This window comes from Sarcophilus harrisii, chromosome 2 (genome assembly GCF_902635505.1).
Source record: "Sarcophilus harrisii chromosome 2, mSarHar1.11, whole genome shotgun sequence".
In the NCBI taxonomy this organism is placed as follows: Eukaryota; Metazoa; Chordata; class Mammalia; order Dasyuromorphia; family Dasyuridae; genus Sarcophilus; species Sarcophilus harrisii.
The window spans coordinates 342,469,349-342,487,103 of record NC_045427.1 but is presented as its reverse complement, the minus strand read 5'-3'; the positions used below and the strand labels follow the sequence as shown (position 1 = coordinate 342,487,103).

At 38.7% G+C, this 17,755-nt stretch overlaps 1 protein-coding gene across 2 annotated transcripts in view; it reads right to left on the bottom strand.

Moving 5' to 3' along the window:
• The window catches only part of KLHL3 (kelch like family member 3), a 175,258-nt gene that overhangs the window by 109,614 nt on the left and 47,889 nt on the right, over positions 1-17,755 (bottom strand). Inside the window, exons 1-3 of one of the 2 annotated variants that reach the window (XM_031953009.1) lie at positions 16,913-17,441; positions 14,945-15,066; positions 8,425-8,587 (exon numbers count right to left, since the gene is read on the bottom strand). In XM_031953009.1, coding sequence (XP_031808869.1) covers positions 8,425-8,587; positions 14,945-15,061 — 280 coding nt within the window. In that variant the 5' untranslated portion in view covers positions 15,062-15,066; positions 16,913-17,441. Of the gene's footprint in view, positions 1-8,424; positions 8,588-14,944; positions 15,067-16,912; positions 17,442-17,755 lie in introns of those variants that run through there. The other variant, XM_031953008.1, reaches the window with a different exon arrangement.

The following is a 17,755-nucleotide window of genomic DNA, read 5'->3' as shown; positions in this document are numbered from 1 at the left end:
CCCGGACAAAATTACATGTGGCTTTCTGAATATAGTGAGTTCTGTAGGATACAAGCCCAACAAAATAGTCAAAATGCTGTTCATGCTGCGATCACCTATGACCTACTAACAGATATAGGTCCCTATGCAGACATCACAGCACAGATTAATTATCCAATAGCAGCATATGAGCAAATTGCTGCTAATGCTATCAAAGCGTGGACTTCGATTCACAATAAAAATGACAAAGGTGAGGCCTTCACAAAAATAACACAAGGGCCAGATGAGCCCTTTGTTGACTTTGTGGGATGTTTACAGACTGCTATCACAAGAACTAATGGGGAAAATTCATCAACAGATGTTTTAATATGGCAACTTGCTAAGGAAAATGCTAATGAGGTGTGCAGAAGGATGATGCTAGGATCATGCAAGGATGTCCTTTAGAGGAGTTCATAAGACGCTGTGCCACAGTGGGCACAAATGCCTTTTATAGCCAGACTATGATGCAGGCTTCCCAAGATCCCAACATGGGTAGACAGGGTCCCTTCTGGCAAGGGACTTCTAGAGAGACACGTCAATGCTTTCAGTGTGGCAAAGTAGGGCATCTGAAAGCTCAATGTTGGTACAGAGGCAGAGTGAGAAAGCAGGGTGGGAGAACAAGACCCAGTACCCCATGTCCAAAATGCAACAGAGGCTTCCATTGGGCCTCAGAATGTAGACAGGTTCAGGGAACGGATGAGGGGCCCAGCCCCAGGGCCCCAGGCAAAAAACACTTGGGGCATGATGGCAGCCAATGGTGCACCCAGAGAGTGCCTAGAAGTCCAATACCCAGACATGACCAATCAGCCAGGAAGCCATATGATGGGATAAAGGGATTACACAATCAATCAGCCAGGAAGCAACCTGATGGGAGAAAGGGACTACAATTAGGGAGAATAGAGTTGTATGCAGCTGAGACAACTGAGATACCCCCTGGAGAGGTGAAATCTGTTCCTCTCCAGCCTATGGATCCCTTGCTTCCAGGCACAGTAGGCTTGACCATTTCACCTCCTGAGAGTACGTACAAAACAGTGTCCATCCACACACTGATGTGGGAAACTGGGGAATGTGTAGATAATATCCCAGTCACCAATACAGGCAGACAATGTGTGACTTATCACCCAGGAGAAATAGTAATATCAGGTTTACTCATACAGAATCCTAATAAGCAGCTTGGTGATAGTCACCCAGATTCTGATTCTAGATCACAACATCCAGCAATATACTGGACAGCAGCTGTAACAACTGATCGACCTATGCTCACGATCTATATAAATGGCCTTCCATTGGAAGGATTGGTAGACACAGGTGCAGATCGTACAGTCATTAGAGGTGCCAATTGGCCCAGTCACTGGCCAAAGATTAAAGCAGACACCTACATGTCTGGCACAGGAGGATCAATAGCAGCTGAAGGTAGTGCTGCCCCTATGAGATGGACTTTTGAAGGCAAAACAGGAGTTTTGACTCCTTTTACAGTTGAAAAAATCCCCATCAATCTGTGGGGAAGAGACGTTTTATAGCAATTAGGGTTAAAAATGAGTACTTCGGTTTTTTAAGCAGGGCTGTGTTGAAGGCCTGCCAACACTTTCACCTGTTCCTATCCAATGGAAAACTGATACACCAGTGTGGATAGAACAGTGGCCCTTAAGTAACGATAAAATTCAGGCCTTCTTAGATATAGTACAGGAGAAGCTTGACCAAGGACACTTAAAACCTTCTCTAAGTCCTTAGAATTCCCCAGTGTTTGTCATGAAAAAGAAATCTGGAAAATGGAGGATGTTAACGGATTTAAGAAAAGTGAATGAACAGATGGAAACTATGGAAACTCTTCAACCTGGACTTCCATCTCACTTGCCTAGAGAATGGCCTCTTTGTGTCATAGATATTAAGGATTGTTTCTATTCATCCTCTGGATAAGGAGGATATGAAAAGATTTGCTTTTCAGTGCCCATGCTAACTTAGCTGAGCCTTATAAAGATATGAATGGACAGTTTTGACAGGGAATGAAAACAGCCCTACTATGTGTCAAATGTATGTTGTTGCTGCTCTTGCTCCAGTAAGAAAAGCATTCCAAAAGTTATGCTATTACATTCATGGATGATATCTTGGGATGTAAACCTGAGGAACAAATTAGAAGCATGTCTACAAAAGACCTAGAAACACTAAGGAATTACAATTATACATAGCACCAGAAAAATTCAAAGACATGCTCCTTTTCAATATTTAGGATATGAAGTATACCCTAAGATGCTTACAGTTCAAAAACTCCCTTAAGAACAGAAAAAGCTAAACACATTGAATGATTTTCAGAAATTATAGGAGATATCCAATGGATACCAGTTTTAACTACCTATCAGTTACAACCATTATATGACATTTTAAGGGGAGACAGTGCTTTAAATTCACCATGCCAGCTTACAAAAGAAGCTCAAAAGGCTTTGAGAGAAGTTGAACTGTCTTTATCCAATGTGGTTGAAAGAGTCACTTAAAAACCCTTGGAGATATCAGTTTTTGCCACACAAGAGGCACCCACAGCAGTCCTTCATCAAGGAGACAGTGTGATAGAATGGGTGAACCTCCCGGCACAACCAGAACAAAACCTTACACCCTACCCGGGGCTTGTGGCTAGAATTTTATTAAAGGCCACTAAACGAGCAGCACAATTATCTGGGACAAGACCTGACAAGATATACACCTTTTATACCAATACACAAATTAATGTGTGTTGTGAGACCATCCCAGAGTGGCAAATTTTATTAGCCATGGCTCCAAATTTTTTACATGGGTCTCCATTAAAGGTAACTAGACTATTACATAATTGGCAATGGATTCTTGAAGAAAAAGTTTCTAAAGTTCCTCTTAAAGGACCAACTATCTTCACGGATGCATCCAAATATAATATTTGTGCTGTGTACTCTCATGATCTAACTATAAAGAGAGTAGTCAGAACTCCTTTTCAGTCCATCATAGAATGAATTGTACGATCATTCTAGCTCTTTTATTATCCAGGAGACATAAATATAATATCTGATTCGGCCTATTCAGTAGGTGTGGTACAAAGAACCACAGCCCAAATAAATTTGCAGCCTCTAATAATATCACTTTAAGAAACTTCAAGAGCAAGTGAGAAAGCATCCAGGTAAGATCTATATATTACATGTCCATTCTCATAGTGGACTCAGGTCCCATATTTGATGGCAACAAAGGCAGATAGCCTTCTAACTATGTTGGTCAATACCCCTTTGTTCCAAGAAGCCCAGGCATCTCATTCTAAATATCATCAGGCTGCTTGAGCTTTACGTTTACAATTTGGAATAACAAGAGAGGAAGCTAGGAGCATAATAAAAGCCTGTACGGCTTGCCTTCCTTTCCACGTTCCTACACTGCCTCCAGGGAAGAACCCTCATGGTTTGAGACCCAATGAAATCTGGCAAATGGATGTGACCCTTTATAAATCTTTTGGTCGTCTGTCTTTCATCCATGTTGTGGTAGACACCTTTTCGGGATTCACTTTTGCAATACCAGCACAAAAGAGAAGCGAGTGGTCACTGAATTCCTCATACAAGCATTTGCCATTATGGTGTCACAAGCAATAAAAACAGACAATGGTCCTGCTTATTCTTTCAAACTTTTGAACACTTTTGTCACAGTATAAGGTTTTATGCACCACAGGCATACTTTTAATCCTCAAGGACAGGCAATAATGGAGAGGGAGAAAAGGGTATAAGATGTCCTCCAAAACAAAAGAAAGGGGAGCCACAGGTAACCCTAGAGAATTCTAAATCTAGCCCTTTATACTATTAACTTTTGATTTTTGACAAAGATGCACTGGCTCCGGCAGACAGGTTTTATAACCCACCGGAAGGGCAGTGCCCAGTGCGAGCAGCTCCACTCTCTTTAGATAATCACCAGGTGATGTGGAGAGACCCAGAAAGTGGTGAATGGAAAGGACCAGATAGGCTAACCGCTTTGGGGAGAGGGTTTGCTTATATCTCTGCAGGTGGAGAAGGAATCAGATGGGTGCCAATGAGCCATATTCGCATTGTCCATCACAGAGAGACAGAGCAGACCTTTGAAACAAAGGAGAAGACTCAAGAAATACGGTGGTTCTTTTGATTGTGCCTACCATTAAAAGAGCGTGGCAGTTAATGGCCTTTGACTCATGAACATCAAAGATTGTTGGACTTTCAAAACCTTCAGGAATCACTGGATTCTCTGAGACATGATAATTGTTGTGGATTGAAAACCCTCAGGAATCATTGATTCTCTGAGACATAGGACTGAAAACCCTCAGGAATCATTGGATTCTCTGAGACATAGGATTGAAAACTCTCAGGAATCATTGGATTTCTGAGAAATGATAAGACTGTTACAGGACTTCAAAATTGGAACATTGGATTCCCTAACACATAAAAAGACTTTGCAGGACTTCAAAACTCAGGGGATCATTGGATTCCCTGACATGTGAAAATGGACAATAGATTGGTTTTGACTATCTCTTAGCTGCTGAAGAAGGTGATGTGTGACTGTTGTTTACATACCCTCCTTCTAGGGACTTCTGGTGATCTTTTCCAACGCATATTATTTATATTGTTTGCATTCTTGCTACTTGCATGTACAACCATGTTTGTTACACCACATTGAGCCTGCACTGACTGTGGGGAGAGTCATCCCAAAGCCTCTGCGTTATTCATGTTGTGAATACCTCCCATGCTGATGGGTTTGTGCATAATAAGACCCTTCAGCCCAGAAACCTGCTAACAACCTCCACTTCCCCTTGGTGCTTTTCATCTCCTTTCCTGAGAAGTCAGGGAGGCTGTGATCATCTCCTTTTCGGTGCTTTTACCTCCTTCCCTGAGAAGTTAGGGAGGCCGTGATCACCTCCCCTTGGGGGCTCTGACCTCCCTGAGGAGTCAGGGATGGCATGACCACCTGTGTTCTAAAATAAAAAAGCGGAGATGTAATGGCTGAGGTTTGATGATGCAATGAGGTCCCAGGTAATGAGGCTAAATAGTAATTGACTATATCTTTAATATACATGATTGGATAATGAATGGTCCCTGCCCACTCTCTGTGCAAGTCCTGATGTGTTGTACAGGAAATGACGATTTTGGTGGGTGGAGGCAGAGAGAGGAACAGGAAGAGAAGCTGGGAGAGACTGGACCTTGGTTCCATACTCCTAGCTGCTGGTCGTGTGGCTGCTGGTCTAGCTAGCTTCTTGACTCAGCTGCACACATTGCTATTGCCGATTCTCTTCCACCTCCAATCTTTCTTCATTGAGAATAAACACTGACGATTTTCCCCTAACCTGAATTCCTGACTCCTGCTGATTTAAAAATACACAATCTTCACAGAGGACTGGCTGCCTTCTCAGCCTAGTTCATCCACCCTGGCTAGGCTCATGATATAGAATGAGTACTATAAAATTAACATTCACTGGCATTCAGGAATGGACAAAACAACTTTTCTTTAAAAACAAACCCCACAAAAGAGACTGCTACTTATGATAAATGTAATTTAGGAAACAAAGAATTCATCCTACAGGTACAGGGATCCCAGAGGTCCTGGATTCTAAAGAGGTGGCTTCAAGGACTTCACACTCCATTGATCAAGCCTGAGAAAGCAAATGAAGGGTGAAACAGGCAACTAAATTGATGTTTTGGAATGAACATAGTTTGAGGATGGAGAATAGAGAGGAGAACCTGGCACAAACATTCCCAAATCCCCAATCTTTACTTAAAATTTTATTGATATTTTTTCTATCATTTTCATTTGTAAATCTCCCTTGCTCTTACTACCCTTCAAGCTATTCCCTAAAAGAAAGGATAAAAAAGAAAGAAAAATAAAGTCCAGCAAAACCAACCAGGACATAAACTGAGTCTGACAAAATATGTAATACTACTTAGCCACACTTTTCTCATTTATTCTCAAGGACAAACTTGGTCATTATAATTATACAATATTCCAAACCTCAGTTCTACTAAGGAATCACTCTAAGTTCAGACCCTTCTTAAATGACTTTTCTAACAAATGACTAATTTTTGCTAGGTATTTTTTGTTTGGTTTTTTGAGGGTTTTTTGTGGCCAGATTGGACAAAATTTCCAGTAATGAAAGCACAGGAAGTATTAATTCAGTTTTGAGACCTAAAATATCTCCTGCTCTAAAGAGCCATAGATCAACTCACTCTAATGATTCCTGGTGTCCAGACTTCATATGTACATATACAAGAACCACTTATAAGTAAAAATCACCCAATGCACTGTATTTAGTCACTCAATGACTAAATAGGCAAAGGGGCTACTGGTGCAGTCACAGAATCAACCCAGAAGCTCCTGGAGAAATATTTTCAGAGGGTGGACTTCCTGAAAGGCAAAACCTTAGTAGTATTCTGTGGATTATAACAGGATTGACTTTCTCCCCCATCAGCCTTTGAAAGCTAGTAGACATTGACTGGCACAACAGAAAAGGAAGGCCTGGGCCCAGCTCTACTAGTCAGTAGAGCAGCTAGGATTTGAACACAGGTTCTCTGACTCTTTCTCAGTGCTCTTTCCACTGTGCCATACTGCAAAGAACACTAATGCAAAATGAAGAGAGCACTACAGGAGATTAAGGAGGAGGAAAAATGGAAATGTTAGCCAACAGATGGGATTCCTCCCACTTCTATAGGTGATTCTCAAAATCAGTTTGTGAGCTAGGGGAATGAAGATGAATAACCTGTATTTGAGAGGAGAGAGTGCTCCTATTATCACTACCATCCCCATTTCACCAATAAAGAAACTGAGGATTGAATTATTCTCCTCACCCAAGTGAAACAACCCTTTCCTGAAGTCCTTCTTAGATAAACTTTTATATACTTAGTTCTTCTCAGAAACACAGTGATCAAACCAATTCTAAAAGACTCATGATGGAAAATGCTAATCCAGAGAAATAAATATGGTGTCTGAATATGGATAGAAAAAAAAAGTAAAAAGTAATATGCTTCTATCTATATTCAGACACCATATTTATTTCTCTGGATTAGCATTGAGAAAGAAAAAAAAGTAAAAAGTAATATGCTTCTTTCTCATAGTTTTTTCCTTTTTGTTCTCTTTTACCCTTCTTTTATAATATGACTAATGTGAAAGTATGTTTAACATGATTGCATATGTATAACCTATATCAGAAAGCTTGTTGTTTTGGGAAGGGGTATTAAAAGGAGGAAAAAAGTTGACAATCAAAATCTTATAAAAGTGAATGTTGAAAAGTATCTTTACATGTAATTGGAAAAAATAAAATACTATTAAGTAGAAGGGGAAAAAAGGAACAAGGTTTGCAGGGATTAAGTGCTTGCCTGGATTGCATAGCCAGTAAATGTTTGAAAGAGAATTTGAATATAGGCCTTCCTGACTCTCAGTCCAGGTCACCAACTACTATGACAACTCCAGACTAAAAATAGCAGAATCAAATATAATACTCCTTGTATTCTGAGATGACGTACTTCACACAAAGTCCCATCTTCTACAGTTCCCTCATAAACCACAACCAGGTGAGGTAAAAAAAGAATGAGAAAGACCCAGGAATGGATACTAAGGAGTGGATATAAAGAGAGGGAGAAATGACCCTAAATTACATTGCTTCAAGAAAAACAAAGCAAGGTGACACATCTGTATGCTAGGAGGTCACAGAGTACAGGTCAGAGATAAAAGGAGTCCAAGAAAAAAAATTTTAGCAAAAGGAAAGGTGATTGTGCTAAATTCTTGACCATAGATAGAACAAAACCTCCCCTAATGTTTATGTCAGTTCAAATCCCTCCTTCTCCAGGAAGTCACCTAACTTACTTACTGTTACTTACTTAGTTACTGTTGTAACTAGTCCAAAGAAATTTCTGAATTTCTTATGGCACTTACTTGATAATTCTTGCTCTAGCTTTATATTGCTTTCATTGAAATGGTATTATCAGCAAATTATCAAAGATATAATGGATAACTCTAATTACTTTTGCACAGACCAGAGCAATGCTCCCAGAGGAAAAAAAAGAAATGGTCCAACAGAAGGAAAAAAATCTTTATATCAAATTATCTGATAAGACCTTGGTACTCAAGATATATAAACATTTAACAGTTAAAGAGAGATATGCAGATACACACATGTATATATAACTAAAAGCTAATCCCCAATAGATTAATAAAGCATATAAAAAATCTATAAAAGAAAAATTGCAAACTATTTCCAACCACCTAAAAGAATATTCCAAATCATTAATAACAAACATGCAAATAAAAACCATTCTGAAGTTTGCTTTCAAATTGGCAAAAATAACAAAGTATTTTGGGTACACAGCAGGGGCTTAGTAAATACTTGATGACTGACCACAAAAAATTAATGACAGCACTCTCTTCCCTTCCTTTCCCAGAGTTTCTCATTACCTGCATAAGTATTGGCCTGCTGCAGGAGCTCTGTGCAGGTATGCACATCTGCAAAAGCTCTGATGCCAAGACAGTTGGTGGGATGTAACTGAGACTGGAGAAAATCACAACAATTTTGCCGGACATCCATTAGTTGTAACAAACTAGCTGCCGGCAGCAGCACCTAAAAGGAAGAAATAAAGATTGCCAATTGTGATACCTGAAGTGCACTCCTGGGATCTCCCAGACCCCAACAGAGAATTAGAGTAATAAAATAAAATCCCCCGTCTCTCTTCATTCTGGACATAGGCCTCTCATCTGAGCCAGGACCAAAGGAATATACCAATCAGTACTCTGGGTCCAAAACTGCCTTCTTCTCCTGTTCTTCCTCCACATTAGGGAACAGAAGCTGGGAGAAAATTGCATAAACTGAAAATATTCACAAAGCAAGGGGACTGGCCCAGGAGTAGAACATACTGGCACTTAACATTGCATGCATCATTTTCAAACTATCATTAGACACAAATGTAAAACCGTACTTCACATATTTCTATTTATCACTTCTTTCTCTGGAAGTGAAGAGCATCTTCCTTCTTAGGTCTTTTCATCACTAATTGACGTCTACTGTCATCACATTATGGCAACAAAGTTGTCATAATGACTTAATCATAAAGTTGCTTTTAGAACAATATTGTTATTATGTACAATGTTCTCTTAGTTCTGCTCACTTCACTCCTTATTGTTTCATATAAATCTTCCCATGTCTTTTTAATCAACCAGCTCATCATTCTTTATAGAGCACTAATATTTTTTCACAATCATATACCACAACTTGTTTAACTATTCACCAATTGAGAGGCATTCCCTTAAATTACAGTTCTTTGCTACCACAAAAAGAACTTACATATATATTTATAAATGTTTATATATATATATATATATATATATATATATATATATATGGAGAGGGGGGGTTCTTTTTCTTTTTTCCTAATCACCTTGGGAAACATACCTAATAGTGGTATTGCTGGATCAAAGAGTATACACAGTTTTATAAGGTAATTTTGTTTTTGTTGGTTTTTTTCAGTAATTACTACCTTATGATATAGTTTAAAAGCTGGTACTGCTAAACATCCTTCCTTTACATATACTTTTTTCATTAATTCCTTTGATATTCTTGAACCAAAGCTCTAGTTTCCCAGTGTTTACCGGAATTAAACCAAGCAGAGGCTCCTTGATCTTTCGCAAACTAGCTGCTTCCAAAGTAAGGTGATTTTGCTCCCAGAAAATCCTAAACTCCAAATAGAACATCTCCTTGATTTACTGTGATTATGTCTAGGAAGACAGTGCTTGACTTTCTTTGGGAACACATGGATTGAAATCTTGCCTCTGACACTAGTTTGGTAGCCTCTGAACTTCATAGCCTCAGTTTCCTCACTATAAAATGGGAATAACAGGGCCTACATCACAGGATTTTTGTGAGAATCAAATGTAATTCAGTATGCAAACTGTTTTGCAAACTTGATAGTGTCCTATAGATTCCAACTATTGTTTTATTTATTATACAGCTTTTGCTGTATAATAAATAAATTGATCCTCTGCCTTTGCCTCTTTCTCTCTCCTATATCCCTGTGCCACAGTAGGATAGCCACCAATTAGCAGTGTGTCCTTGGGTGTTTTCTAAGTCACTGATTCATTCCAAGTGGACACAGCCAAATCACTGAATCAGTCTCCTCCATCCCCCACTGCTCCATCCCCATCAGGCAGCTATAAAACAGGAAACTCAATTAACCTGTAGGCTTGTTCAATAGATTCCAAAAAAGATTAGTCTTCAGTCCTGCTGGCTAAGTTAGGATATCATTAATTATTTCCACCCCTTTTTTACAAACAGGCTCATGCTTACACATACAGAGAGGATAGAGAATCAATCATGCTCCAAATTGAAGAATTACCACCACCAAAATGTTTCTCCTTGATTTAGGATGTGACAGAAACAAAACTGGACAAATCCACTTATTCTCACTAGAACAGCAATGCTCTCAATCACTGAAAGGTAGAATAAGAATGATCTATCCTATGATGGAATATCAAGCTCAACAAAGGGGATAGAAGAAAGTGTGAAGGGATGTCCTGCTGTAATTCAGAAGATATCATGGTGGAAATAAAAAAGATAGGAGATCTAGAATCCAATCCTGACTCTATCCTGTTCTGGATATGTGAGCTTTCCTTTTAAATTCCTCTAAGGAATTTAAATCAGTTCATATCTCTGACCTTTTGTTTACTTATCTACAAAATGGGAGTAATCTCACTTGCCTGGCAATGACTTTTGGACAAAAGGATCAGCCTAACTAAATTCAGAAAGGTTCTTTACTAAGGTTAGCCACAAAGATAGAAAATTTTCAGTCACAGCAATTCTTGAAGACTATCTGAAAAGATGAATTAATAAATATTCCTTCTGTGTTCTCAGGTTATACTTTCAGGTGCTCTAGACAGACCTATCCCTAAAGTCTTCAATTTCCCTGGTGCTTAGAAATCATACTAGAAGACAAAAATTATAATCTGACCTCTTCATTCTATTTGGTTCTTCCTCTGCCTGAAAACATTCCCTTTGTCTACTTCTTAAAATAAACAGAGCTGTGGCTTCTCTAATTGCTTGTTCCCACTGTTTGATCTTTAGATGGTAATTATGAGTCAAAAGCCTTTTCTCTTCCTTAGAGGAATTTAAAAGGAAATTAGGAGGGGAAAGGATAAGATGTATGGACTAGACTACTAAAATAATAATAATAATAATAACTTATTTTATATAATGCCTTAAGTTTTCCAAAGTCTATTCTTTACAACCCCAACAAGATGATGTAGAACATCAGTATTATAATTCCTATTTTATCAACTGAGGCCCCACGGAGTTACATGACTTGCCTGCAGGACTCAAGCAACCAGACTATCTGACTCCATATTTAGTACCATGGGCTCTCTCTGACATTAGGGTTATTAGGGCATTAACTCCTCCTTAGAGTCAAAATGGAATCTAACCTGCATATTCTGAAGTTTGGAAGTCGAGTAAAAAGGCTAATTACATTGAGATCTGAGAAAAAAATAGAGCAAAGTACTTAATGACTATGTTGTCAGCTATAAAATATCAGTACTCTGAAGAGAGGATTTAATCTTGATATAAACAACTGGCACATTTTTTTCAAAAGTTTCATCTCTGTGTGATTCTTTGGGACTCGATTTGGGGTTTTTTGACAAAGATACTTAGAGGAGGTTGCCATTTCCTTCTCCAGCTCATTTTACAGAAGAGGAAACTACAGTTAAAAAAAAGTTAAGTGATTTACCCATAGTCACACTGCTAGTAAGTAGCTGAGGCTAGATTTGAAATCAGGTCTTCTGAGTACTCTCCTGCATCACCTCGCTGCCCTATGTGCAAATAGTAAATACTAATACTTCCTATCTATTTTTGTTTCTTGGTCTACAAGGGCTTTCAGAAGAGTCTACTTTCTCATTATATCATAGATCTGGGGCTACAATGGACCTCAGAAACCAATCTAATACCCCCCATTTTACAAATAAAAATACCAAGTCACACAGACAATGAGCATGAAAGATAAGAGCTGAACCTTGGTTGAGTCCTGAGGCAGCACTCTTTCTATCCTACTACACATCTTTCCTTAAAACTGTACTGCCCCCAATTTAGCAGCAAGGATCCAAATGGAAAAGAAAACCTAGACTGTGTGCTTTCCTGTGAAAATGTTCTCTGCATCAGGTTTGGAGGGGGCTGGTTTATTTTTCAATTAGATTCAATTCAACAAACATTTGTTAAGCACATTATTATGTATTAGGCACTATTCTAGATGCTAGGAAAGAAGAAAAGAGAGGACAGGGCAAGACAGAGTAAATAGGGCAGGACAGGACAGAAGAGCAGATGATAAGAGAGCAGAGGACAGGAGATTAAAAGAGAGCACAAGAGAGCAGAGGACAGGAGAACAGAAGACAGGATAGGACAAAATAGGAGAGGATGGCAAAAAAAGGACAGTATGGGAGAGCAGAGAACAGATCAGGACAGGATAGGACAGGAGAGCAGAGGTGAGAATGGGAGAGCAGAGGACAGGGGAGAGCAGAGGACAGGACAGGACAGGACAGGACAGAATAGGATAGGATAGTAGAGGACAAGACAGGAGAGCAGAGGACAGGACAGGACAGGACAGGATAGGACAGGAGAGCAGAGATCAGGCCAGGAGAACAGAGCACAAAGTAGGAGAGTAGAGGACAAGAAAGCAGAGGACAGAATGGGAGAGCAGAGGACAGGACAGAACAGGACAGGATGACAGGAGAACAGAGGACAGGACAGGAAAACAGAGCACAAAGTGGAAGAACAGAGGAAAGAATGGGGGAGCAGAGGACAGGATGGGAAAACAGAGGACAAAACAGGACAGGATAGAATGGGAGAGCAAGACAGAATGAGAGAGACAGGACAGGACAGAACAAGACAGGAGAGCAGAAGACAGGACAGAACAAGACAAGAGAACAGAGGACAGGACAGAACAGGAGAGCAGAGGACAGGACAGCAGAGGACAAGAGAGCAGAAAACGGACAGGATAGGACAGGAGAGAAGACAACAGGATACAACAACAACAGAAGCTATGAAGTTTAAATTATCATCCACATGGCTTTCAGAAATGGAAGTTTGCCACAGGACAGAAATCATTTTGCTCACTATAATGATGATATTATAGTTCTTGGGAATGACCCTTGCCTGTAAAGGACAGGGGAGCCTGCTTCTCCCCTCTATTGGCCTTTCCTTCATTTTTTTTTTATTTGTGTGCCATTCTCCAGCTCTGACTTTCCGCACCCCCCTGACAAGAAAACAGAGCAGAGGATATCCCGTCACAAAGTTTGTTTCCTTTAGCAATAACAGAAGGAAATGCCTGCCATGGAGTGCACCAACTTCTGGTATCCCAGCAACCATGCTCCATCACTCCATTCAGGGCACAGTGGCTGGGCCAGTAATGATGATCACAACCTTGCTACCATATCTGACTGCAAGATAGGATCAAAGCTATTCAGTCACCTCTGCCAGCATGCTATACTAGGAAGACATAGGTTCCAAAACTGTGGTGAAATAGCATGGCACAATGAAGTCATAAGACTTGGCACCAGCTCTTCTATTCTCTATGGACACTGAACAAGTCTGTAGGTTACATTTTCTCATCCATATACAGACTGAATAACTTCTGAGGGGACAACCCTAAATTGATGATCCTATAGAAGCCCCTTATTTATTAGCTATATAATCTTGGGTAAGAGCCCAAGGTCAAACAATTTCGTGTTATCATCATTCTTTTGAAACTCTGCTTTCCTACTCTATTAAATGAAATAATACTTGCATACCTCATAGGATTGCTATAAGGAAAATGTTTGGTTTTTTTTTAATCATGATTTTACCACCACAGCACCAACTAAAGCCAAACCACAAAACATTTCTTCATGGAGAAGTAAATGTTCTAATGTTGAGTAAACTACATAGTTCTCCAGGATTTATATGACAAGGATCAAATGATTCTCTTGGTTATTCAACTAAGCTTACTTCAGCCCTAGATATTAAGGCTTTATTTGTCCACAGTATTTTTTTTCTCTGAACGCTTCTTTTTTATATGCTGAAATTTTGGTTTTGCTAATGATTGATAAATTCACAATTTATAAAACAGCTAGATAATAAGGAGTCTAGAGCTAAGGGCAATTGGGAAGAATGGCTTGGGATGATCAATGCTCAGGGATTCAGAACCAATTACCTATACTTTCTTTTTGTTTTTAAATAAATTTTGGGTTTTTTAAATTATCAAACATTTTCCCCTTCCAGTTCTCTCCACTGAAATAAAGATGCAGAGACAGACACAGAGACAGGTCCTTAGAAATTATCTTATCCAATTCTCTGATTTTACAAACAGGTATCAGTATCTTTACAAAATACAAAAAATACAAAATACAAAATTTACAAAATACAAAAAAAAAATCTTTACAAAATACAAAAAAAAGTATCTTACAAAAGATCAGTATCTTTGCTGTGCCTCCCTCATAACAATACCATGAGCATCCAAAGAGAAGGGTGATGTGGGGAACAAATTTTGTAAATTATAAAGCATATACAAATGTGAGCACTTAATTATGACAAACACACAACAAAAATTACTCTAAATTTCACTGTCTGACAAAGTATTCAATAATAAATAATTATAAAGATCTCCACGTCTAGTATTGAAAGGTTTACAAAGCACTGTTTTTACAACAATCCTTTGAGATAGATGATATAATACAAATCCCATTTTGCAATTGACGAAAGCTGAAACTCAAATATACACATATTTAACCATAGTTACACAACTAATAAAAGCCAAAGCTAGAGTCTAAACCCATATCTCCTACCCCAAAAATCTAGATTGTTCCGTGAAAGCACAGGAAGCTAGCTGCTCCTCCTCCCCTGTAATTCCAATCCAATGATAGCTGTATTCATAACAATTAAGCTCATTTCTAAGGCCCCAATTACCTGGACATTTTCTTCTGTCACCTCAATTTCAGCTGTATATATGTAGTCAATCAGCTTACTCAGCGTCTGCCCATCCACATCTTTAATTTCAATCTTCTTGGCTTTACTTTCACTCATGTCACCTATGATGCAAAAACAAAACGTGTTTGTGGGGCTTTGTTCTGTTTTCTTTCTCATAGTTCTCTGTCTTCTATCATTTGTCACCCAAACTTTTACTTCAAAAACATCCAGATCTCAGATAGAGAGTTCTTGACCTGGAATCTTATAAACTTATTTTTTCCTCATATTTTGATAATTATTTCAAAGAACTTAGTTTTCTTTGTAATCCTATGTACTCTATTTTGTGTTTTTAAAAAGATATTGAGAAGGGGTCCATAGACTTTACCAAACTACCTACAGGGATTGAAACCACAAAAATAGGTAAAGAATCCTTGCTTCTTATTATGACCCTTAAAACTCATCAGATTGTTCCTTTGACCCTTACATTTTGACCCTTCACTGCTTCCTTTCAATCTTTTTATTTACCTGATATTCATTTCCTACAGGTCTATCTTTCCTTGTAAAAGCAAATCTTTGAGTAAATCTACAATGGATTTTTTTTAAGCAGATACTTTGGAGAAAACAGCTCTGATTTCACTTTGGACTTGCAGGACCTTTTTAATTGACAATACTAAAATGTATACTTTTGAGGGCCTGAGCGCTGTCATTTTTGTCTTTATATACAATGCCTGGCATAGTTTCCTGGACATGGTACATGTTTAAAGACTGTGAAATTGAATTAATACTTTACTCATTCATTTCTTGATCATCCAACAAACATTTGTGAGCAGAATACAGCACTAGTCATTGAGGGAAATACTTATACACAGCCAGGACCATAGAAACAAAGATCAATAGCTAAAAAGGACCTCAGAGATCCTCTAGTCTAACCTTTAGATTTTACAAAAAAAGGAAATTGAGACAGAGGGAAATTAAATGTCTAATCCCAAATCACACAGATTGTAACTAGATAGGATTCCTACCTTTATGGAGCTAAACTATAATACACAAAAACTATGTATAAGTCCTTAGAAGGAAGAACTGACTGGGCAGTTCTCTCTGTATAATACCCAGAAATGTAAGTATGTTTAATTGACACTGAGGCTGGCAAAGACTGCCCTATTATATTCTAGGTAGTGGTTTTCTTCCTCAAGGACCAAGAACCATAAACCAATAAACTGTCCAGATACTCCGTGTGTAGTAAGCAAATTAATCAAAGCCAAAATTCATTCAACAAATGCTGTTTATTTTATAGAGAAAGGGGAAGGCAGAAATCTCTCTGTTATGACTAAAATAAAAAGCCGCTTCACTAGGACAGAAGAGAAATGTAGAAGCACTTCTATAATCAAGCATATGAAAACAAGAGTCCAAAGTTATTGTTTTCTCTCTGTGGAATTCATGCATCTGAGCCAAAAACAATAAAGTACAGGCTAGTGTATGGGCTACCAATGCCTACCTCTGGGCTGTGCATGCTTCTAAGGATGGCTTCATCAGCCCACCATGTGCAGACTGACAGATTTCTAGATCAGAATGATTCTGGAAGAATCAGAGATAAACCAACCCAGGCCCCACTTGCCCTGTGCTTCACTCACTGCTGAGCTAGATGGGCAAGAAGAGATTCCCTTTTCTTGCCTTTCTGTTCCTTCCCCTCCCCAGTCTCTTATCAAAATAGACTCTGCTGTCTAGTATTACCCTCTATCTTGGCCCCCAAGAGAACTCTCTAGTAAAAAGGGAGTGGGAAAATGAAAAAAAAAGATAAATCCCAATCAATCAATCAATCAATCAACAAGCATTTATTATGTGTCTACTATGTTAGGAGCTAGGAATACAAAGATTTTTAATTAATATAAGTATTCTGTCATTTACAGAATAAAATGAATTGTTCCTTGCTAGAAAATTATTAGAACCCTGCAGTCTTCTCCAAACTACCTGCTCACTCTCAGCAGAAAATATGTTCTCTTCCTTCAGTTCCCCTGCTCCTTGCTTAACATCTCCTCAGCATTTCATTAATCATCTCATTCCCTCCTATCTCAGAGAAAGAGATGAATCTCCTCCTATGCCTTGGATTCCAACTTTTCCCAATCTTTTCCACTCCTTCCAGCAACTTCTGCCTGTCTCCATTGCACAGGTTCCTTCTCCATATCTATAAATATAAAAAAAAATTTCCTAATATTAAAACAAAAACCAAATAGAATAAAACCTTTCACTTGATTCTAACAAGCCTTTGAGCTGCTATTCCATCTCTCTTCCTCTCCTGTCACTGCCTTGAGCAAGCATAAGCATTGTTTCTACTTCAATTTCCTCCCCAAACTTTCACTTCTAAAACCTTTTCATTCTGGTTTCTAATCCCTCCAATTTAAAGAAATAATTGTTTCTAAGGTTTCCTGAGTTAGATAGCATAGAGCATGAGCCTAGAGTCAGGAAGACTTATCTTCCTAATGTCAAATCTGGCCTCAGACACTCAATAGCTGCGTGACCGAGCAAGTCTTTTAACCCTATTTGCTTCAGTTTCCTTATCTATAAAATGAGCTGGAAAAGGAAATGGCAAGAAAATTGCAAAAAGGGTCACGAAGAGTGAGATACAACAGCAAACAATAACTGAAATTACACCCAAGGTCTCCTAATCCAGAAATCTAATCATCTCTGCTTAGTTTTCAATTCCCTTTACTTTCCCATAGATGATTCCTTCTTCCTGATAACTCCTGGCACTTTTCTGGTTCAGAGAAGTAATAATCCAGCTCAAAATCCCTCCTCTTGAAAAGGCCTTTCTCC